Source organism: Kwoniella europaea, chromosome 1, assembly GCF_036810445.1.
Source record: "Kwoniella europaea PYCC6329 chromosome 1, complete sequence".
NCBI classification, from domain to species: Eukaryota; Fungi; Basidiomycota; class Tremellomycetes; order Tremellales; family Cryptococcaceae; genus Kwoniella; species Kwoniella europaea.
In genome coordinates this window covers 8876172-8900076 of record NC_089487.1, presented here as the reverse complement: position 1 = coordinate 8900076, position 23905 = coordinate 8876172, and the positions used below count along the sequence as shown (strand labels likewise).

At 45.2% G+C, this 23905-nt stretch overlaps 7 protein-coding genes across 7 annotated transcripts; 3 read left to right on the top strand and 4 right to left on the bottom strand.

Annotated features, from left to right (window-relative positions):
- Positions 1 to 167: 167 nt before the first annotated feature.
- Positions 168 to 4066, top strand: V865_003386 (uncharacterized protein; the record flags this gene model as incomplete). Its single annotated transcript, XM_066227183.1, has 13 exons — positions 168 to 354; positions 414 to 741; positions 796 to 913; positions 974 to 1742; positions 1795 to 1962; positions 2021 to 2160; positions 2218 to 2309; positions 2366 to 2678; positions 2736 to 2817; positions 2875 to 2930; positions 2989 to 3075; positions 3130 to 3270; positions 3326 to 4066. The coding sequence occupies 13 exons, from the start codon at positions 168 to 170 to the stop codon at positions 4064 to 4066; spliced, it is 3222 nt and encodes a 1073-aa protein (XP_066083280.1).
- Positions 4067 to 4618: 552 nt separating this feature from the next.
- V865_003385 (uncharacterized protein) lies at positions 4619 to 5398 on the bottom strand (the record flags this gene model as incomplete). Its single annotated transcript, XM_066227182.1, has 2 exons — positions 4619 to 5074; positions 5141 to 5398. The coding sequence occupies 2 exons, from the start codon at positions 5396 to 5398 to the stop codon at positions 4619 to 4621; spliced, it is 714 nt and encodes a 237-aa protein (XP_066083279.1).
- A 478-nt stretch (positions 5399 to 5876) lies between these two features.
- Positions 5877 to 9682, bottom strand: V865_003384 (uncharacterized protein; the record flags this gene model as incomplete). The annotated part of the gene is made up of 11 exons (XM_066227181.1): positions 5877 to 6356; positions 6427 to 6782; positions 6848 to 7130; positions 7182 to 7304; positions 7366 to 7440; positions 7498 to 8262; positions 8327 to 8653; positions 8713 to 8994; positions 9064 to 9358; positions 9423 to 9514; positions 9578 to 9682. The coding sequence occupies 11 exons, from the start codon at positions 9680 to 9682 to the stop codon at positions 5877 to 5879; spliced, it is 3183 nt and encodes a 1060-aa protein (XP_066083278.1).
- A 516-nt stretch (positions 9683 to 10198) lies between these two features.
- Positions 10199 to 11303, top strand: V865_003383 (uncharacterized protein; the record flags this gene model as incomplete). The annotated part of the gene is made up of 6 exons (XM_066227180.1): positions 10199 to 10249; positions 10352 to 10453; positions 10510 to 10791; positions 10867 to 11052; positions 11124 to 11215; positions 11288 to 11303. The coding sequence occupies 6 exons, from the start codon at positions 10199 to 10201 to the stop codon at positions 11301 to 11303; spliced, it is 729 nt and encodes a 242-aa protein (XP_066083277.1).
- Positions 11304 to 12020: 717 nt separating this feature from the next.
- Positions 12021 to 12695, bottom strand: V865_003382 (uncharacterized protein; the record flags this gene model as incomplete). Its single annotated transcript, XM_066227179.1, has 1 exon — positions 12021 to 12695. The coding sequence occupies one exon, from the start codon at positions 12693 to 12695 to the stop codon at positions 12021 to 12023; it is 675 nt and encodes a 224-aa protein (XP_066083276.1).
- Positions 12696 to 13843: 1148 nt separating this feature from the next.
- On the top strand, positions 13844 to 14501 carry V865_003381 (uncharacterized protein; the record flags this gene model as incomplete). Its single annotated transcript, XM_066227178.1, has 2 exons — positions 13844 to 14068; positions 14163 to 14501. 2 exons carry the CDS (start codon positions 13844 to 13846, stop codon positions 14499 to 14501), a joined length of 564 nt encoding a protein of 187 aa, XP_066083275.1.
- A 508-nt stretch (positions 14502 to 15009) lies between these two features.
- Positions 15010 to 23465, bottom strand: V865_003380 (uncharacterized protein; the record flags this gene model as incomplete). Its single annotated transcript, XM_066227177.1, has 23 exons — positions 15010 to 15315; positions 15383 to 15748; positions 15819 to 16070; positions 16123 to 16335; positions 16393 to 16520; positions 16580 to 16686; positions 16738 to 16865; positions 16919 to 16955; positions 17019 to 17049; positions 17103 to 17182; positions 17237 to 17397; positions 17464 to 17850; positions 17906 to 17982; positions 18042 to 18343; positions 18423 to 18554; positions 18612 to 18643; positions 18701 to 18875; positions 18947 to 19063; positions 19130 to 19509; positions 19615 to 19743; positions 19804 to 19888; positions 20001 to 23317; positions 23376 to 23465. The coding sequence occupies 23 exons, from the start codon at positions 23463 to 23465 to the stop codon at positions 15010 to 15012; spliced, it is 7032 nt and encodes a 2343-aa protein (XP_066083274.1).
- Positions 23466 to 23905: the final 440 nt, after the last annotated feature.

Below are 23905 nucleotides of genomic sequence, written 5' to 3'. Positions count from 1 at the left end.
CCGTGATCACTCGCGGTTGACTGGATTCGAATCAACCGATCGCTAACTTACGAGTAGTTTTATGACTATGACGAAATGGTACAGACGCACTTATTTGTTGACATGATTAATATCCCATCTGTTCACCTCGACTTACTTTGCATGTCATTCAATATAATATCATAGACATGAGCGCATCAAGGCCCAAGAGTAAGAAGATCATCCCCAAGGCTCAACCATCTACCCATCCCAAGCTCACCCCGAAACCCAATAAAGCACCCGTCGTCCATAAGTCACCCGCGAACGGGGTCAGGCGACATGTACCACCCCCGAGCGCAGAAGTCAGATCGTTGATGGACAAGGGTAAAGGAAAAGGTTAATACATACCATCTCTGCTGACAAAGTCGTCTGGCTGATATCCGTGTTCTGCATAGCGAAAGAGACATCCGCCCCTCTATCTGTTCATACCATTACGAGCGATGAGGATAACGAAGATGACGATTTTGAAGAAGTGCCTATACCCTCTGTAGCTGGACCATCATCACCTTACCCTGAAACACCTACTACCAATGGCAATATCACGGCGGGCACTACACCAGGAACAAATACGTCCGCACCGAGTATAGATTACGATCTGGAAGGATACGGTGGAGACAGCGACGCAGAGAGTGGTGAGGGTGATGATGATGGTGTGATCCACCTTGAGATAGGCGGAGAGACGGCTGAAGAAAAAGCAAAGAGGATAGCTTTGGCTCTGCGAAAGTGAGTTCAACTTGATATTCTAGGACAATTTCCAGTAGCTTATGAGATCTGCAGAAAGCCGATGACTTCGAAAGATCGAGCAATCAGGCTGGAGATACATAAAATGCATGTCATAGCTCTCTTGGCAAGCGCAAGGATACGGAATAAGTGGTGTAGTAATACTCTGCTCAAGGTGAGTATAGTGAAGTGCACCCTTAGCCCAAAACATCAGCTGATTTACTAATCACGATAGGCACGGCTCTTGTCACTACTCCCACATCCTTTGCAAACCGCGTTCAACATCCCACCATCTCGATTCCCTGATAGAGCCCAGCGGTCTCGTCTATTCTTCGATGCGCTTCAAGACCTGGTGACGTGGTGGTCTTACTCATTCTTCGATGTATCGGATCCGACCCTAGGTCTACGCACTCGGCCATGGGATGAAATACAGGAAATAATCGATCAATTGCCAAAGCTCACTAGAGCAAATCTAACACCAGGTCATTACCTCTCAACCACGAAAGAAAAGGTCAAAGAAAGGGAAGAAGCTTTAGAGAAGATGTCGGTCGGAGCAGGAGCCGAGAAATTGAGGTCGGTGAATAGTATGATGAAAAAGGCTTTACAACAAGAAGGATCTAGGGATATTTCAGCTCAGCTATTCGTAGCTCTAGCAAGGGCTTGTGGCCTCGGTGCGAGATTAGTGGTCTCCCTACAACCGGTACCGTGGCGTGCGGAGAAGGTAGTCGCGAAGAAGAAACCTGTCGGCGCTGGAAGAGGGGGACGTACAGTCGCTAGTAGACAGGGTATGGGACCTACGACAGATGAGGATGAAGAGGACGAGGATGAGTTTGAGGAAGTACCTATACCAGGTGAAGGGGAACCGAAAGAAAGGAAGAATAACGTTAGAGCGGCCGGAACAAGGAGATTGCAAGATCCTACAGATCTGTACAGGCTGAGGCAGCCCAAGCCTGCTCCGCAGACTGTAGGTCGACCGTCAAAGCCCAAAGCCAAGCAGAAGCAAGGTAAGATCTGGATCTCCCCAATCAGTCGGCTATTGGCTCACGTCTTTTGTAGATTTGTCGGAACAACCGCCTGTATTCTGGGCGGAAATATTCAGTCGTTCAGATCAGAGATGGATTCCCGTTGATCCCGTCAGAGGAATAATTAGGAAGAAGACTCATTATGAGCCAACCTCAGATAGTGGGCCTATCAGAATGGTATATGTAGTAGCATACGAAGAAGGTAAGTGACAAGAAACACGATTAGTCTCCGTCATCAAACTGATATGAATTTAATACAGATGGGTTTGCCCGTGATGTGACTCTGAGATACACCAAGAATTTCGGGTCCAAGATCAGCAAACTCCGTGTACCCGCCAGGAAAGATGAACAGGATTGGTGGGAATCAGTCATGGGGTTTCTCACTAGACCATATCTTCTGGTGAGCTGTTCTTATACTTACAATATCATTGGCCAGTGGCTGATCCAAAACGAGCAGAACCGAGATAAGGTAGAAGATGCCGAATTTGAAACTAGTCAAATATCGGAGGCCATGCCTCAGCATATGAGTGGATTCAAAGATCACCCTATGTAAGTTGTCCACACGCCACTGAAATACAAGGTTGGGGCTAATATCACCAATATAGATACGTCCTGGAACGTCATTTGAAGCGAGAGGAAATTATTGAACCCAGGACGAAGCTCGCCGGTAAATTCAGAGGGGAGGCGGTATATCGACGAGAGAATGTTTTGACTTGTAAGACCGCGGAAACCTGGATGAGGGTCGGTCGAAGGGTGAAAGATGGACAAAACCCTCTGAAAATGGTGAAGCAACGTGCGGTCACTTTGCAGAAGAGAAGAGCGCAGGAATTGGCCATTCAAGAGACTGGAGAGGCTATTCAGCAGGGTTTGTATGCAGAGAAACAAACAGAATTATATATACCACCACCTATAAAAGACGTAAGTGGAGACGTGACAGCATGGTATGACGCAGCTGAAGTTGCTATTTGGATATAGGGGATTATACCGCAAAATTCGTTTGGTAACATCGATCTTTATGCTCCGACGATGCTGCCTGCGGGAGCTGTTCATCTTCCGTGTAAGTTAAATTTGCATAAGCTGTGATAGAATGGATCAACGCTGACAACCAGAATAGACAAGGGAATTGCGAAGGTCGCCAAGACGCTGGACATCAGCTATGCTGAAGCATGTGTACGTCCGGTTTACACACGTACATGAGAGCTTTCATTGACACATACTTCATATGCAGACCGGCTTCGAGTTCAAGAAACAACGTGCCATTCCGGTCATCAATGGTATCGTGGTCGCTAAGGAGAACGAAGAATTGGTCATGGACGTGAGTAGATTTCATCTAGCGGTCATATGCATTGTATACTGATGATGTCGACAGGCATATGCCGAATCTGCGGCTGCTGCCGAGGAGAAAGAACGAATGAAGAAGGAAGAGAAGGCATTGAAGCGTTGGGCGAAGCTAATCAATGGATTAAGAGTGAGATTGAGATTACAAGCGGAGTATGGTACCGGCGAACAGGTGAGCTTAGATCTGTTGATACCGTGATAGACAGGACTGATAAATGCGTGTTTAGCTCGATGAATCTTCGGCTCTCAATCCACTAGCCGATCCCTCTACTGACTCAGCTGATGCCCAACCGAAAACGAAGAAGTCTGCTGCTTCTGTCTTGGCTGCGGCTCATCAGCAAGGTACAGCCAAATGGACTGAAAGAGTAGGAGAAAGGTCACCAAGTCCGAAAAGTGAAAGTGAGAATGGGATGGAAGATGTACCGCTGCCAGTAACAGAAGACGTTGTACAACCTGAAATTATACCGCAAACATCGGAAGATCGAGTAGAAAAGGCAGAAGATGTCAAGCCAATCGAAATCGATTCTGATTCTGATCTAGAAGCTGTTCAGATACCTCCGCCATCATCTTCACGTACCACTCGAATCACACTGCGGTTAAGTGGCCAAAATGTTAATGGCGCCACGACCAAGAGTCGACCGACCAGACGTGCTTCGGTGAGATCAACGAGAAAGCGAAAGGTGCAAGAATCGGAGGAAGACGAAGCGCAATCGACGGAGGAAGAAGACGAAGTCGAGGCGATCGAGGTTGCGAAACCCAAAAGACCTACTCGAGGTAAAGGAAGAGTATCGACGACACCAGCGAAGAAAGCTAGAAATAAGGTGGTGGCTGCTCCATTGACTGAGGGAGTGGCCAGAAGTTTGAGGAGTAGAGCACCTAAATCTGCGCAACAGGCAGAGGAGGAGGAAGAGAAGAGGAGGAGATTGCAAGAAGCGCTGGAAGAAGATAGCGATGTTGATATGGAATAGGCTTATGTTGAGTTGTATCTTTTAGTGATGTACACATGCATGTACCTATGGATTATAGACATATGAGAGAGTGTACTGTTGCTCAGCGTCGAATCAGGTCTACGCCTTCATCATTCCGACTGTCTGTACAGTAATCACCATGAATGAGGCTGCTGTTGATCGCGGCTGAGGTCCCACTTGAAATCTGAATACTCTATGGTCCTCCTCGAATGAGTAGTTCCAGGTGCATCCATACATCTGGTTGGCTCGTACCATCTTCCTGGAAATAACCAGAAATTCTACTACAAATACGATTCAATGGTAAAAACTCGCCTACGTTTCATAGATGTCATAGGTTGCGATCTGTGATTTTGTAAGTCGAAGGATTCTGCCGACTCTAGGGCAAACCTTCGACATCTTTGAGTTTTGCAAATCTGCATTGAAGCAGTAAGTGACTAGTCAATCATATCTCTATCATCCTACCCAGTCGTTATCCCCTTCACAGCCAACCTCATGTCATATCTGCCTCAAAAAAAGATACTGTAAATGCCTAGTCAGCTCATTGTTCTACTTTCATCTCCATTGACAATTACACACTTGGAAATCTGCCGTCAAGACCTCTTGACCAACAACAGGTATCGTTCGATCAATTGTATGTTCATTGACGGAAAACTTAAGCTTAACTGGAACAGTGCTATCAATCGTTTTCACGGCTGTCATTGAGAAAGATTTCGTTTCTCTTGTGATATCCTCTCTATTCGAAAGATCAGTTTTGACTTGACCTAACCAATCGTTGCTTCCTGATTTGAAGGATCGAATCATACCACTGAATTCAGGCAATGACTTTTCCAGTTCTGAAATATTTTCGAATTTATAATTCCATTCCCGCTCAGAGTTTCCAAGAGGTCGATACCACCTTCTACCCTTCTCGGACGGTTGTCGAATGAATTGGGCCGGATCAACTTTGAGGACACTTTTCATGCTGATCTTTACATCGGCTTCTCCCAATTGAATGCGTTTTGGACCATTCTAATCGACCATTTCCATACGGCAGACAGTGTCATTGGTGGACACCGATGTGACTTGGACACATACAGCTCCTTCGGCATCATCAGGAGAATCACTGGTGATGATGATGGTCTGTTTGGGTTCGGTCCAATCCGCAAGAACTCCATAATGCCAGGTAGAAACCTCATTCAATTGCGCGTAGGGCTTTAGGGCATGTTCAAACGGTGATCTTTTCCTGTAGTTCTGGCCTGAAGATGAGCCAGGAAAGTTTTTAGCAACAGTACGTTCACAACCGTCTTTGAATCTTTCTGATCTACTTCTCGAGCTTGGATCGGAAGTTGGCATATTGGGCGGGCATGTCACTTTGCTTGACTGTTGATGGGATACTATTTCAAAATATGGGAAGTTGATAGCCTTTCCATAAGTTATATGCTAGCGGGGTGCCCGTCACTTACAGCACTGTTCGCTTGTGTCGTTCCTTTGACCAAGCGTTGTCGTAAGGAAGGCAAGAACGAATCACTTAGAGTGAGACAAGTAGCGTAAAGTTACAGGAGCATTCGTGAAGGCTCCTTTTTGAATGATCTTCGCAAAACCAACAAAGGGAAGGGATGGCATTCCATAACGTGTCTACCTTCGTGAGAGCAAGTTATAAGAATCCTCATCGTTCAATGGCTTTGTGTCGGTGGTCAACCATTTCGGTGTGACTCGCATTGCAGGCGCCTCCCAATCTCATCATAATCAGTCCAGGAAATATCAACGTGATCAATGCATATGCAAGAAACTAAACTTTACAGATAATCATATAACCTCTACACACCTATACTTAAACCTTCATCTTCTTTCCTTTCGACCCTTTCTCACCCTCACTAACCCTTCTCTTCCCTTTGCCATCCTTCTTATTATTCCCATCCTTCTTGGACTGTTCATCCTTCTTGTTATATTTCACAGTCATGGTCGTACTTAATCCCTCCCCACCATTACTAGCCAATTTCTTGACTTGGTCTTCGGCATTCGTCCAATCTCCCTCCAATGGTAGAGCATATTCATCCATATTGATGGAATCCAAAATCTCCCTCTGCGCGGCCCGAGCTTCGTCAGATACAGGTATCGAATCTTCTAAATCCTCTTCGATGGTTTTATCTAATGCTTGGAATTTGTTACTGGAAGATTGTATGGGATTAGGTTGAGAAGGTAAGGTCGATGCGATCGAGGCTTTCTGGATATCTTGTAGTTGTTTGGTGATTTTCCTCAAGATCTTACCGAAGAGTGCCAAACATTGAGTAGCAGTTATACCCAATTCAGTCTACAACAAACAAAATCAGCCATCACCGCTTTTCAACAATCACCCTAGGCAAGAAGGTTCTTTGACTCACCTCTAAAGCCTCCACTGATTTCCTTTGTAAACCCAAAGCCAACAAGATAGCCTGTTGGGCAGCAGCAAGCGTACAATCATCGCCCAGCCTTCTGCTGAAGAACAAATTCGCCAATATCGGCACAAGGTCCAAGACCACATGATAATCTAGCATACTATCCGAGTATGACTCCAATCGTTTCATATCGAAGGGAGTTACCAAGGCATTCAACTCTTCGGCCGTTATTGTCTTTTTAGGTGAATTGAGGGCAGCAGGTAATCGAGGTGAAGCAGCTTCGATAATCGATAAAGCCACTGAGGATTCGAATTTCTGGAATGATGAGTATGAAAGAAGGTTCATGAATCGTTGTCGGAAATCTATAATTCGATTCATTCTGGTCAGATGACTCGCACCTGGGTATACTGAGGATTAGGCAACTCACCTTGTGCAAATGCAGTCAACCATCCTTCGGTCTGTTCGACGTTATTCAACAGACTTCTAAGCATCACAAATGTATATTCTCCGGTCAACGCGTTTTCCCTCTGACTTGCGTAAAGGGGTATAAATCCAGCACGTTTCCAGAACCTCAGCAAGTCTTTGGTAAGACCGAACGATACACCGAGATAATCCAGCTGTTCGGGTTTACGTTCCGATAGTCGTTGGAGTAGAGGTGGCATTCGAGCCGCATCTCGTATCGAAACGGTATCGTTCTGTAAAGTTTCATTCTGGACAGCACCATCAGCACCGGTCTGGATGTATTAAAGCCCAATACTCACAGGTCCGACTTTAGCAGCGTCCTCGAACGACTCTCCCATATCAGCCGGCGCATCATCAAAATTATATAATTCGCCACTATAGAACGAGTTCAAGGCTTCGATAGCTCTGGCACCATAGCCCATCTACCCATTACCATCAGCTGAACAGCCCACGACATATATAACTTGCCGATATCAAACCTACCCTTGCGTAATCAGGATGAGTAGCTATCCTTACAACTCTCGCTCCCGATAACATAGCAAAATCGTTGTCTTGGAACTGCAGGGACAGTAGTCAGCTATTTGTTGTTTCTAGTGTCTTTCACGGGTAGCTCACCTGCATGGATATCAACCAAGGGATCATATCACCTGAACTCCTCATACCCGACTGACTCAACTCCTTCAATATCACATCCCTACTGATATTTCCTTCTAAAGCCACTTGAAGCACCACCAAAGGATCCGGAAGAGAGTTGTCATCCTCTTTAATCGGTGGCAACAACACGAACAAGTGATGTGCAGGTGCGTCCGAGAGCATCTGCAGGTCATTCGGCGAGTTCTTGTAATGACTTGCGACGTATAAAGCCATCATGCGCTGTAAGAACACCTCTGATGCTGGGTGGTAGGAGAATAGCGTATCTCGATTGACGTAATATAACTCGCATTTCGACGGATGAGGGCAACCTTGGACATTCTTCGATACTATCGTAGCGTCCAGACATAGTAGGTTATTCAACCATTTCTCAACTTGATCTCCAGGCGAATACCTGATGGGTTCATCTAATTTGATTTCTCTCAGTGATCGGACTAGACCTGCACCTGATCGACCTGCTGAGGCAGCTTTCGAAGGACCGGCATTAGAGGTGACAGAAGAAGGTGCAGGCTCTTTGCTTATGGAAGGTCGAGTCTGTTCTCGTAATTGTTGGATAAGCTTGATGGATAAGGATCGTCCGGTACCCTCATAACCGTTGATGGTGGATGCCATGAATACTAGATAGGGACCGATGAGTTTTCGAACAAGAGGAAGAGGGATGGCAGCGGCTTCATCGATGATGACTAATTCCGCTTGACCAAGGACATGGGAATCTTCAGGGGAGATATACTGAATTGTACAATTAGCACATTGTGGCCGTTGTGATTTTGTGATTGATGGAATCTTCGCTTACCTGTATAGTCTGTCTATGTCCTCTAAACACATTGACTCTAACAATGGCTTTCTTGAACTCTGGATTTGTACTCTGTACTATATCATAATCTATATGTTCCTCATAACCCAAAGCATCTAAGGCTTTGAAGACGAATTCGAAGAGGGTTTTGAGATTTTCAGGATCAGGGGATGTGACGAAGATGTTGGAATAGTCATGGGCCAATGCCGCTCCAATGGCTAGACCTAATGCAGCGGATTTACCTCGACCTCTTGCTGCTGTCAAAGCTACAGTAGACGATAAAGTCTTTTCAGAGATGGCTTCGACAAAGGTCAACAAAGCTTTTGCCTATTATAGATTATCATTTTAGCTGGATTTGGGCCTACCTAAACGTCAACGAAACATACCTGGTCTACCGTCTTTGCCAATTTGGCTAATGATCCGACAATATCAACCCCATCCAGACTTTCTTTCATCTCCTTCAATTCCTCTGCTTTCCTCTTTCTCCCTCGATCGTCTTCATCATTCTTTCCAACTGTTATATCCTTTCCTTTCGACAAAGGCAATACGTTTAATTCGTCATCTAAGACCAAACAATCTGAACAAGACCCGAGGGACAGTATAAATCTCTCGTTGAATCGGGGTTGAACGAATTGGTGCGCATCCGTTCTATACCTTGCATGGACATCCTGAGAAGAGAATTGATGCAATATCAGCTTCACTGGACGATACAGGCTTGCCACGCCAAGATCGCTCACCATGGCCATTGCATATAACTGCTTCAAACTGTTCATAGTCTTTAGCAAAAGCACAACGATACCGCCACCTTCAACAGTTTCTATCGTCCTAGCCAGCAAATTCGGTGTTATAGCTTCGTAATCCTGTAGAACCAACATTCCAAAGGTCTGACCTAATATCTTCGCGCTGTCTTTATAGTATGTATATCTGATATCGGTGACCGCAACGAAGAGCTCAAACGGATCCTGTTCGTTCGCCTCCCTGATCCCCCTCTTGACATCTCGCTTTATCTTGGCTTCTCTCTTCTTTCGATGGCTAGGGACCGTAAGTTGAGTTAGCTTTTTATAGGAGGGATAGATCCGTACTGAAATTGGCTTACGTCGTGAATCCTAGATCTTTCTTGTAACACCAAAGCACGTTTGGCCTGGACGATACTCTAGCTTGGGACAAAAGAAAATGCAAGTTGACCACCTATGGCATCGAGCTGGTCAGCTATATTCCAGCTTGACTCCTTGACATTTGATTCAAACTGACCTGATCTCTTCCCCTATCCCCTACCATCACGAAGAAGCTCCTGTGATTCGATTTGACACCATTGTTGATGAGCGCCGGTATGCGTGGGTCCAACTGCTTCCTCATGTTGCTCTGCTAAGCCTTGTCTTGTATGTTCAAGGTAAGTGTTGTAGGTTGAGCTTATGCAAATCGTTCCAGTCAAAACAGTGAAATCTTGCCTGTGGACAGTGGAGGTCTGACATTGCAACTCAACTTTCAGAAAATCTGGGATAAAACGAATAAAAACACATTCAAAGAATAATGGGTGACCCGGTGGCAATTTGATGTGAGAAGTGGAGGTCGAGATGGGTTCAGGTTTGTTGCCCCATACTGGACTCAAAGGGTATATATACCTCGCACCCTCACAACCCATTCTCACTTGTCCCCCCCCCATCTCACTTTGCATATAGCATACCATCATTCGTTCCCACCATTTCGACTTTTCCTTCTATTTCTTTACTTCTCATACCTGGCAATTAAAAGTAATTGATCGACGACTCACATCGCTATACCGTCCGGAGGTCTGATCATAATGTATGTATACATATCTACCTCCTGTCAGACAGCATCCATTCTCTTTTGCACCCAATTTCCGCTGACACCATGTCTGTAATTATATCTGTACTATCACACAAAAGGTCGAATAAGATAGTGGTCAGTATAACATCTATCCTGTCATATTGGCACTATGTCAAGGGGCTGACGCCCAATTATCAATGTTTATCTGCCTCATTACTCATCATTCATCTTCAATAGCCTCAAACATACCGTTCGATCATTGACGATGTCATCGCCAACGTGAAAGTGGATTTTGAGGAATATGGTATGGAAGAAGAGGTATTGCTGAATTTGCAAGCGGTGAGCTCAATACCGTCGGTTGAAGTCATCCAGCTGATATCTGTCTTCTTACCCAGAAATGGGAAGCGAGATTATTGGAAACACGAGTAGCCGACTTCGCACGAGCACCTGGATCTTCGTCATCACCTGAACCAGGTGAAGGAGGAGAGAACGAAGGTGTATCACCAAACTCTACCATCCCTACCAATCCAGTATCATCCCCGCCCGGCCCGTCGTCTGGTATCTTCCCTCCACCAGGTCAAGGTCTAGCATTACCGGGAAGGAATATGAATGGTGGTGATGATGTAAGGGTGAAAGCTGAACCGTCGGATGATATAATGAGAATCAGGGGAGGTGCTGTACGTTGTCTGTCACGCTGTACCAAACTGTCTAAGGGTAAGACTAGCTGATACCTGATGATTGTAATATTACAGAGCGAAGATGTTAAACCTATTATACCCATAGACCCAAATAGACCTGAACCCAATGCAGCGGGATTACTGCCTGGAGACGATATAATAGATTCAGACTTAGATGATTCAGATGATGAGCTAAGGGATGATGCGGAAGGTGGAGATGATGATGGGGATACGGATATAGTGTTTTGCGTGTATGATAAGGTAATTCGATCTATCTCATGTGGATAAGAACACGGGGAGATATGACTAAACCATATTATCGTACCCTTCAGGTGCAACGAGTCAAGAACAAGTGGAAGACGGTGTTCAAAGATGGAATGATTCACGTCAACGGACGAGATTACCTGTTTGCCAAATGTAACGGGTGAGTAAATTACGTTAAATAGTGCACAATATTACATTGTTAATGACAACATCGTGATGTCTTCCACCTCAGCGAATTCGAATGGTGATGTAGAAGAACCTGCACCCTTTACCGATCTGTCCGCTACCCCTCCCCATCTGCGACAGACGTCATTATAACATCTCACGCCCATCCCACGGCTTTTCCACTTTTCCCCTTGACGATTCGCGAGAAATCGATTGTGATCTCACTGGTTTGTCTTCGTTTTAGCGATCAACCTCTCCCAATTTTCCACTGCACGACCAGCGGGAAACCTCAACCTGGTCTTCAGCCTTTCAAGCTTATCTTATTTTTCCTTCCTCATCGCATTGTGATTGTGAAGCCCTATTGTAGTGTACTTGTAACACATGAACTTCATCTTCCCGACCATGACTCAACACATCTATACATGTCGTTCAACTCCAAGAATTTCTGTCCTTCATATTAGTCACAGGAGATCAGTTTCGCAGCAGACACAGACAGTGGCTGTTTTAGTCATCCTGCAATCAGACGGTGTATGCATCGACTAACTATTCTATGGCACAAGCGTGAACCTCGAACCTGCTGACCCTTTGATTGATCATACCTTCCTTCATCAACATATACAGGATGTTTCCACTTCATCGAACATGTATACTATATCATGCCAGATGACTGAGTGACTGTATCACAAAAGTGGGACTCGAATGCTGAAACTCTCTCTCTCCAATTCATACAGAACTGAAGATCCTCGTCCTTTTGGCAACCAATGTATGAACAAATCTTATTGTACTCACCATGATACCTCCTAATGGCTGAGTGATCTCAATAAGGCCTGGACTTTGTTCCCATCAGCTGATCTACCCGAATGTGAGTTTCCTCCATAAATAACCGTCATACCCCTAATTCTCCCTCCCACTTCATTCACCGTATCCACTAGCTTACCGTCCATATAAAGATCTAATGCTAAGCCCTTGACATCACTCGTATTTGACCAATTGGCATTAACGTGTGTTTCTTCTTCAGATAGGTCGATGGGAGTTGTCACACTGAAATTGATCGTATCGCTCCATCGCCTTATCTCGTTGTTGTGATTCGCTGAATCGCTGAAATTCCGAATCTTGATGCCATTAAATTCTGTGTGAGAAGAAGAATTTGGGGTACGAAACGGGATGAGAGCTTCCAAGGTGTTCACACAATCCCTTCTGGACTCAACCTTGGATCCATCATCGTTCCGAGTTCCGTAACTGTTAGAATCGACAACGTTTGTCACATATGCTGGTGTGAAATCTGAAAATTGGAAGAAATGTATTTCGTATATACCCGGATTCCAAACCGTCGTTTTTGGGTAGATATCTTGTGGAGATCGCTCTTCGGGTTTAGAGAATAATCCAGGTCGACTAGTCTTATCTTGTAAAGTCACTCTCCACAAGTAGCCCTCTTGTGCTGTTACAGCGGTGGCCCTGGCTATTTCAGCCGTCATCTTTCAATTATGTACTGTGTGATGTTGCCGAGAAGAATAGGCTATTCGTTTGTTGGGCACAATGAATGGTAGAACATATATACTGATGCATGACAGTGGCAAGCGGTAGCATAAAGAGACACCTGTCCCCCTGTGAAGGTGCAGCTTCGAATTCTTCTTCGATCGTTCTAGTCTGGGACCCTCTTCTAGCAGGAGAAGTCTGGAGACGAACGGTCAGTGGCGATGTCAAGAAAGGAAGACGTATAGGATGAAGATCTCTAATCTATTTGGTTGTTTCAGGCTTAAGAGGTGTGATTAGGACATGTTTAGACTATCGCGATGACTTCGTTTGAGCATCAGGTCTTCAAGAACGGTCACACAGAAGAACAAGCCGCTCAAACATGTTTGAGGCTTTATGCCTTCCCCCAGAATTGTTAGGTCGTTCCCTTCCTTCGATCTGCCACATTCTAGTCAGTACAGGACTGTAAGCCATCGATGCACGTAGTACATATGACAAGCCCGGACGATATTGTATAACGAAAAGACGAGAGCTACTTCCGGCGATATAAGGAAGGGGGGGGGGCTGCTCGGGGTTCGAGGAGGGGTGACGTTTCTGGGCTCAATGACAGTATCGAATCCAGGAAATTCTTGGTTCAAGACAAGTAATGGGCACGAAGCCGGTTTATCTGATGACATCGACGGCAAATCGATGCGGTTCTTGCATCTGATCGTCTCACGATTCTTTCGATGCTGTACGAGTGGTCTAGACCATTACAATTCCCCAAACTCTGCAGAATATGCAATTTCCCAGAAACGACTCAATAGGGAACAGAGGAGGACTTAGACACTTGTGTGACTGGGTTGCCTTCGTTTACAATCGTATAGCTACAGTACATGTATGCATCGTTCACATACTTCTCAATGTCGTCAGAGGCACTGTGGCATGCGACGTCATCCACAAAACGCTAAGCAACATCCTCTAAAGGCATGAGGGATTGGGCATCTTTTGAATGAACGAATGCTTATATAAGACTGATACATTTTCTTGACATCCTAGGTCTCTTCTACTCTTTCTGTGCAACAGAGCCTCATTGCCGTATATACGCTTGCCAGTAGAATTTTTTTGTAGCCAACCCCAACATAGTCTAGCTCCTCATTACTTCTGTATCATGTCAAGCCAAGAAACACACCAGGGCACAACTAAGCTCGCAACTGACGATGCTACCCAGGACGCTACTCAAGAAGGAGCCACTGAAAATGCTACTCGTGAAGCTGACCAGAACCCTATCCAAGACGCTTGGAATGATACAGCCCAAGGATCCACCACCAAGAAATCAGACCCTTGGTCTTCTACAAGGGATATAGTATACGACAGTGAAAGAGGATACACTTTCGTTTACCTTCCCGAGAGAATTCCAAGTCGGCACATTTGATCTGGAGGAGTCAAAGATCTCGACCGATGTGACTGATCTTGAAAGGCCTACCAAGCCCTCTCTCAAGAAAATCATGATGAAGACTAACGGTTATTTTGCCAGCAACCTCAAGGTGAAAGCTGACAAAGCCGTACTTCCTGAGATTAAGGAAGATTATGCGAGAGCTCAAGACAAGTTCCGAACGTTGCTTGGGCTACACGATGGACTACAATCCCAATTGGTCGAGCAATCCAGCACCACCATGGCACCTGTCACTGTACACACACCTGTAGAAGAATACAGAAAGGGTAGGAAGATCGCAAAGAATACTGAGAGTTTTAACCTGCAAGGCCCGTACTATCTTTCTGACTACGAGCAGGAACGTCCGGAAGATCTCGCGGGAAGTTCCGAGTGATTGGAGGGGCCTACAGATCGATGTGATCCATCCTGCTTCAGGCGTAAACTTTTCTTTGTATGGTGCATCTGTTCATGATTCCATAACCACCACACGATCAGTAGTTAGTCATATGCATTATTCTGAAAACATTGCATTGCCTTGCCACGCTTGTTGCAAGCTAATGTGGCAGATGGTCTGGTGATGCCCGGCGGATTTCCCTGCTTTAGTTGATACAAATGCCCATCCTCTTAGCGTCAAACGATACATGGTTCTCGAAAATCTCGTTTCGAATTACATCAACTTAAACTCCAGTACTAAAGAGCTGCTTTGTGATTGTTCTTCAAACGGTCGAAGGATGCTGTCCTGTTAGGTAATTGCGGAGGCTATATACGATCTCGATGTGACCTGTGCTTTTCAACTCGTGCTCCTCTTATAAGTAGACAATCTCGACAACGCACAGAGTCTGTCAACCTATCATCATCGACGTCCGTGATATGCATTAAAGTCATTAAAGTGGTCTTACAAATTACATAGCCCTAAGAGCTTTCAATCTTTCCGTCGCGCTCAGATCCTTCTTTATGTTACTTACAATCGTCCCTCTATCAATATCACTAACATGTCCAATTCCCACCCCATTCGAGATCCGATCCAAAACTTGAGCAGCTTTCTGCATCTTCCCACCACTCGTGGACGAAAGCGATTCTTGATATTTCACCAGGACAGTCAAAGCGTGCGATAATGTTCCTGAATGTTTGGTCAAAATCGACGAATGTACCTGACCGAGGAAGATGATCGTATCGAGGAATACACTGTGTGATACAGCTTTTAATGGCTATTCACAACGTCAAGTATGATCATCAGCAATATTCACAGTGAGCTACCGAAAGAATGCTACTTACTCCGTTAACGCATGATGAATCCAATGAGATTGTCAAGAGTCTATACCAATCTGGCCAGGTTCTACACCAGAAAGTGTCCATGGCGTCCTCTTCCATATTGCTCATTAACGTACTACTGCCGGCCTCTGAATCGTGTAAAGCCAAGATAGTCAACCGGAATACCACAAACCCTACTGATAGAAGTTCTGCACCGTCTCCTGAGGTGTCCTGTAGAGTAAGGAAGTCTGCGGATGCTCGAAGGCATAGAGAGGTGGCTCGAGCGAGTAGTGGGTAGAGCGATATGATTTGTTTTCTCGCTGGACCCATTTGTAGATCTAGCGAAGACAGAAGTAGGAAGATAAACAAGTTGACTTGGGTAGACGCAGCCTGAAGAAGATAATGATATCTATATATAAGTGCTTCGTCGATCTGAATGCGGGAAAGCGTTCTGACACACCTCAGACGTAATATTCCCCAAGTTCTGACTGATGATCCCCTGAACGATCATCTCCGCCTTACACAGCACCGTAGCAGTTTTCATCATTATTGCCAAAGTTACATCTGCATCTAACTGTCCAACAGCGAATGTCGGATGGGTACGAAGCAAGATCTGTACACATCCCGGTACCGAATCCGCAAGTACTCGTTTCTGTTGGGTAAAGCTTCGGGCGTCGAGGTCGTGGTCGGGGAAAGCATTGACAGCGAGGAACTTGATATATGATTCAGCACATCATCGATTGACAGTAGGCTGTATAACTCACGTTGAGTAGCGTAAGAAGTGTCACAGGGGTTACATTCAATCCATGTACTATAGATCCAGCCAGTTCGAAAGTGACGGTCCTGACTGTATCTTCGGTAGACTGACCTCGCGCTACCCTCTCTGAGACAGCTAACAATTTTGATAGCGTATCGTGCGATACATTGAAACGGGTGAATGCAAGATGGAGGAATGTGGATATCTGATGTAGCAGTGTCTGGTTCAGTCGCAGTCAGCATTGACTTTATTCAGATCCAGAATGTCCTCAGCTCACTGTTGACGCAATGGGCTTTACCAAGTCTAGAACCGCGGCGCAAGTTTTCAATGCCGGGTTAGGATCAAACTCGTGTTGATCATATTCAGCGACGTGTTTACCCAATCTAGCAATGAATAATCCGAAGTCTGATCGAGAGAAGCTTAGGTTAGGTGTGATAACGGAAAGATATGATCAGGCCACTCACTCTGAGCAACATCCTCAGATAGCTCCACTTGCAAAGATTCCGAGAACCTGCATAGCGAGACCAAAACCTGATCAATAGTCTGACGACCACGTTTGAGTACATCCGACCTGCATCGATTATCAGCATGTCGTCAGACAGATAGTAACTTGCACACTCACAGATTGTGGAACACATTATCAAAGACCGACGGCTGTCCTTCCATAGTCTTCTCAGTCGCATGAAGTAGTTGAAGGGCTTTACCCAGACTCGAGGGTTCGTTGTGCTTGTAGGTAGCAGGATCCTCAATCTAAGTTTGCGAGTTCAGTGGAAAGGCCTTGATCTTGGTGTGTCACGACTCACTCTGAATAGCTGAATGAACAAGCCAGATCGTCCGAAACTATAAAGAAGAGTATATTTTATCAGCATGCAGCCCAATCCAAGAGAAGAGAATAGTAGTCACCTTTTGATAATTCCTCTCAAGAACACTCGACCTGTGATGCCATATGGATAAGCTAAACTCGTACCATTGATCAAGTCCACTCACTCTGCTCAAGTACTGCCGAATCAGCATGCTCAGCTTCGTTCTCTTTGACCAGCACTCCAGCAATGGTAGCAAATACCGATCTACCAAACAGCGATCAGCTCTTTATCGATCACGAAAGTCGAACTGGAGCTCACGGTACAGCTCTTATAACACTCCCCCGATCCATCCTGACTGGTGCAGTCTGCAAGATCTGCAAAGCCAGTAACCTATTCTCCGCGCATTCCGTAGTAGCTACAAACTGAGCTAGAGTCTGTAATGAGCTGAGAGCAGCCAGTTCTACCGTTCGTACATTTTGCTATAGAATCGCGTGAATCAGTCAACTATCAATATTGATCAGATTTCCATTGGCATGGCAGCTCACCTTGAAGAACGTGACCATGAGAATATCCAATAAAGTCCTCTGAGTGAGATATTCGAATTTACCTAGTTCACTTCCCAAGTCTATCACGATAGGTACGAAGAGCGCTCCTACCAGGGCAGTCTTCTTAGCTTTGCTTTCAAATGTTTGACCAGATATGGTGATCCTTGCTGTACTATCCAATACACCCCGGATGGACGGAAAGACAAGAGAGGTGATTCCTTCAATCGGGTTCGTCCAGGGTAGAGAGAGACAGGAGGCAACGTGTTGTTGGAATCTCTGGGCTATGATCCAGGGTACGCTGACACCGGACGATAACATGTCTAAGCCTAGAGAAAGTAATGAGCATCGAACGGATTGAGAATCCATTAAGGCATTCATCGTTTGAGACTATCGTATAATATCAGTACAAATTACATTTGAGAGGTGAAAGACCGTAACGTACAGCTCGACCAGGACGCAGTTGAGTTATAGAAGCCACTTCTTCGGCCAGCAATTCTTCGATCTTCGTCCAAGAGATGACTACCCCATTCATATGGTTAGCTTCGTGGCCGGAAACAAGGATGTTAATGAAGACGTACTAGGCCAAGTGGGTAAATTCAATCTCAATCTCCTCAACCTAGTCAACAAGATTGATCTCTTCTCGTCACTATGTCTAACCAAGTAATCTTCGAAACACAAAGACATGGCTTGTAGTTGAGCTGGAAGTAAACATTGAAGTATGACTAGATTATCAGGTATCATCTCTGAGGTATCCATCAGGACATCGAAGAGAAGCAGGATCAATCCAACCGCTGAGGATTGCCATGAAGTCAATTCGAAGACGAGACTGGAGTCGGATAACTCGAGTATGAAAGTGAGGAGTCGTTCGCGAACTTTAGCCCTATACAAGGGAAGTGGATGATTATTTCAGCTCTAACCGTGTTCAAGTGGAGATATAAGGTCGAATGATCCGAACTTACCTTCCCTCAGGTCCAGAATCAAGTTGTTCCCTGACGATCTTCTCTAAGGAATTCGAATTCACACTTAACATCCTCAGTATCACCCTCGTACGGCTCTTGCGATCGACCGCAACATCCACCAAAGGCCATATCCTGTGGCTCAATCAGTCAGTCAAGTTCAAGCTGTAACAGATACTGAAATGGACTTACACTGGATATAGCTTCGAAGAAGCACGGTGTATCTGTCAACATGGTCAGCTGTTTGCGCCATCAAATCATCGAGTTGAGCTGCAGCTTACAAATTCATCCACATTGTCCACCATGGAAGCTTTCGTAAAGATCAACCATAAAAAATCCAGTACCATCTCCCGAGGAAACCCTGCACGATCCAAAACCGAAGCAGCCGATAAGACCATCTCCTTATCGAGGGGGAAGACAATTCGACCACTCGGAGTTCGTTTTTTCTTCGACATACTATACATAGTGGCATCATCAGCTATATGTACTTCGATTGAAGATGTCACATCCAGTTGAGAACGACATACCTTGCAGGTTGTTTCGTATGCAGCTCTCCACTATTTAACGAAGTTTGCGCGACGTCGTCTAAAGGTACACCATACGCCCGGAGACATAGTAACATACTTTGCCTGATCAAGTCGAGTCTATGACCACGATCCACAGTATCAGCAAAATCCTCGAAGAAAAGCACAGCAGCTACTGTAACTCACTCGTTATGCGCCAAGCTTGTATCAACGACTTTACCCATGTCTCTGAAAATTCCTTTCCCGACTTTAGCACACAATCCAGCAAAGTCTGCCGGATCCATGGTCATCCCGTTCGCTCCTACTGCAATGACCAGATCGAGTCTCGCATCTACTTCGCTTTGTGTCGTTGATTGTAATTCCACCAGATCAATCAAAACATTCCACGGAATCTCTACTCCCGAAAATGACAGAACTCTGAGCCATCTACAGACTCTGATCAGACCTTCTGGACCAGACTGGGAGACCGAGAGAGATAAAGAGAATAAGTCCGTTTGTTCGAATGACGATGAGGGAGAGGAGTTAGAATGGCGCAGAAGTTCGGGGAGAGAACGGTACACCACGTCCTGTTCGAATTGATTTGTGAGTCAGACGTCTTCACACAAAGTATATGAGAACAGGATAGAAAAATCAAGCCAAGAGGACCATTCTGATATTACGGATACACTCACCTGATCTGCTAAAGCACCTAAATCTTCTAGCCAAGCAGTGACCAATTCCATAAGAGTTGAAAATATCACTTCGGCATCGACTACAGCAGTCATCCTCTCAAGGGCTATACCAGCCATTTTCGATGCGAGCTAAATGACACACAATAGTCAGCTTGATATTTGTGACCACATGCAAGTTCGGTGGCTCACCTGATCATTCGATTCTTCACTGTCGTAGTTCAATTTACCAGCTGCCAGGGGATTCTTACATTCTTCATAAACCATAGCTGCGTACCTGTGTGAGTGTTTCACACAAGAGGTCAATTCCAATATGACCCAATATAGCTCATACCTTGAGAACGAGATAGATAGAGGTAGAAAAGCGATGATACTCATTTGAGACTCACGGTATTGGATCTAAATCATGTAAAGCCCTCAACCACCCTTTCGCATATATCTCCATCAATCTATTCCTATCATCTTGATACAAATTCACCGAACTCTGATTAGCATTGATATTCTTGTTTGAGGTTTTCAATCCAGGCAATTTCCGATGTTTCGATGCGTAATGCTTGACAATCTGTAATAACGAATCATCATGATTCATTATCCAGTTGATCACCGATTTACCTAATCTATCCAACGCATAAGGTGAACATAATCCACTAGGCCAACATCTCTCAGTCAACAACCTCAATCCTTGTTCGTTCAGGGACAAATCCAAATCATCTAATAAGGCTTCAATGGTGGATATGAGAATTTCAATCGTAGGTGAATTATCAATTAACAATGGTAGGTTGAAACCTGCCCATGTATTAGGTGAAGTGAGATCTTCGGAGGTGATAGAAAGTTTATTGTTGATAGTGATTAATCCGATTGATCGAAGTTGGGTCAAGAATACTGTAGATATATATTGGTCGGATATACCTAGGTCCGAAGAAAGGGAAGAAGAGATGACTGACAATGGTAACATCTCGTATGAACCTTCATTACCGTCCACTTCTTCATTCGGAGCAGGTAATCCCAGAGGAGTAAGTAAGCCATCTGAGGGAGTTTGCGTTCCACTAGCCATCGGATGGGTCGACGAAGGAGCTCGTAGTAATGCAATAACGTAGGTAAGGAATTTATCGGAAAACAAATATCCACATCCCAATGGCATTTCAGTACCAATGACATGTGTAAAGTTGCTAGAGGCAGGTGAAGCTTCCGAGTATCTTGATTTCAACTGTTCTTCATATAACTTCAAGGTAGATTTCATATTCAATAGATCGGGTTCGATCTTGATATTATAGTCGGTGATCCGTAAACTACCACTTGATAATCCATTCTTGAGTAATTGATATTGAATCCATAATTCACCCCAGAGTATTGCCATTTCATCATATGTCTTCCTCTGAAGATCCTCTTTCCCTATGCAAAGCTTGGTGGATATATCGTCGAATGACTGTCGGAAGCGTGAAAGGGAGATGACAAATGGATTACTCCCCTGAGACGAAATCTCATCTATAACCACATCTCTACCAAACCTGCATTGACCTCTATTATCCTTCTCCATCTTATCTAGACATTTCGAGTGGAAGAATCGTTGACATCCGTTAGTACAACTATACGCTTGAGCAGTTGTTCCCCAAAGTGGTTCATTACACGCATGGCATAGTGTAAGGTTGAACAGATTGACCAGGATCAAATCATGTTGACCGACTCTTCGCTTTGTTGAAGTGGCATTCCCACGTATCGTAGATCCAAATAACACTTGTTCGTCTAATCTCGGAGGAGCAGGTGAGAATTTTACATGAATCATCTGATGAGGGGTCGAAGCATTGTCGGAAGACAACGTGATGACATCATAAGTGTGCACTCCGCCTGTATGATAACAGTGTAAATGTCTATATTCTTTGCACATCGTACACCTGACGATGAAGCCATGCACTTCCGACTCGCAGACTCCACACTTTGGAGCTGTATTTTCAGGATCTTCTTTACTTGAGTATCTCCAAGGTATGAAATAATGTGTATCATCATCTTCACCTAAAGCCCTTTCTTGGCCTGTCTCCCATTTGGCTCGGTGAGCGGCATATGTCGTATTTGCTAATCGACGTGAGACTGTATTATGCCCTACAACGGTGGGATAGAATGTCGATAAAATCTCTAGAGCAGTTCGTCTGGCCTTCGAAGGCGCATGAGCGACGATCTCTAGTAAGTCAACAGAAGAATCCGGTTTGGCCGTGAGAATAAGTGTGAGCAGTCGATGGACCCGATGGATAGTAGTCAACTTCGATATACTTAGATCGACAATCGTAGTCAGACCTAATAAAATTCGAGGAACGAGTGAAGCAATCTCGATAGTCGTATGTGAAGCATCTCTCGTAGCGTAGGTGGACAATAGACCTGCAATGTCACCTGGAGGGAAGAAGGGGAACGAGGGCGATGTGGGTGAATATCGTTTCCAACCTGGTGTAGACTGATTGGGTGGAGGAGGTAAGGAGTCTTGCGAATCGGTAGATATTGCGAATGTAGGAACAGCTTTACCAGGAGCTCCTTTCGTCGAGAATGGGTCAGTCCAACCCATATCTTCAACCTGATCTTTCTTCCCTGGTCCACCTCTTTTCTTTGCTAATCGACCCAATAGTTCGCCTAATTTACCTTCCAGCCACTCACAGACTCTTTCTAACATCCCACTCATTCCATAGAACCCATCTACCACCATTCCAACCACTTTGATCTTGGCACCCGTTCCGGATTTCGCGTATAGATAGCTTGCGATATCCAAACAGGCAGCTTGTAAGGCATATGGAGGACATAGCGGTCTAAACAGATGGGTCCGATGTAGACAATCCACGGTCAATAGCGTCTGCAAGACATGCAATATCCGAGCCAAGAGGACTGGACCTGCAATTGGATTGTCATGTGAATTCCTGGGATGGTGATCTTCCTGTTTCTGATTATTGGTTTTATCGCTTGATAAGGAGAAAGAAGGTTTGATCGATCCCGAGGGAGCTATCGAAGAGAACCTTCCTGCTTTTCTTTTATTCTTGACTGGTGTAGAGTCTAATACCGGTACACCAGGTATACTAGGTCTCTCGCCACCATGTTCGTCTTCAAATAAATCCAGTCCTTGTTTTTCAGCTAAGACTAGCAGTCCCCTAGTCTGTTCGACCAGATCATATATCGCTTCTGTATCAATCTCACCTTCCGCTAAAATGATATCCTCATAATCTTCACTTCCTATCCCCATAACCCCTGGTCCAAGAGCTGAAGACGTCGCTGTACCAGGCGGAGAGAGGATGGACGAAGAAGCAGGAGTAGGAGGTATACCACCCGTAGCATGATGAGCAGCATGTGCTATGACATTTCCTATTCTTTGTACCTTGCCTTTCGACTTGCCTCTATTTCTCCTGCTAATTTCCCTAGCTGATATCGCTGCTCTTTCCAGCAAGTCAGGCGCAGCATCACGAGATTCCAGCTTATCTAGTAAGTGAGAGAGCAATTTCTGCGTTTCATATAGACCTCTGTTGTTGGTTGCCAATCTAGATGGCTTGTGTTTAGAGGTTATGGTGGGTCGTCTGAATCGCTTGGGCTGGTCTGTAGTGGGAGAGGGAGGGAGGGTGAGGGGCGGTACGGAGATGGAAACGTCTCGAGAACCGGGTGGTGATCTGGGTGAAGGTGGTGCAGTAGCTGTTGGAGAAGGTGCATTACTGGGTAGGGAAGGTCGCTCCAACATCAACTATAGTGTAGTCACCATCAGTCTCAACGATAACGACATAGATATGTCAATCACCTACCCTCGGTGGAGGTTGTCCACCTGGGCGAACACCCAGAGCTTTACGAGCATCGATGTTACGATCCGCGTTACTCTCCCTCCGAGAGGCCATCTTCTGTCGGGTTACTGCTTATCTTGTCTGACTTTGCCGCTGTTGATCATCGTCGAACGTGACTATTGTTCATGAGCGATGTGAGAGATCCTTTCTCTTCTTGTGCATTTGTCCTTCTCTTTCTCGAACGAGGATAGACGCGATGCTGTTGTCGATACTGTGTGCGATTGCTGTGCCTGGATGGATCACGTGACACGATGATAGATTATCATCCGCTCATCTTCACTTGCCCATCATCCTTTCCCAAAAAAATGTCATACTGTCCTTTTGTACTCCCATCTATATTTCACACCATCGAGCATATATATATATATATAAGTTCTCTTCCCACCTATCTTGGAGTACATCTGGTATCCCGATTCCAGTTGAATCGTTCTTCTTCATCTGATACCGCTGCAGTCCAACACCCGGATTTGGTCCATTCACATCTCCCATCACAA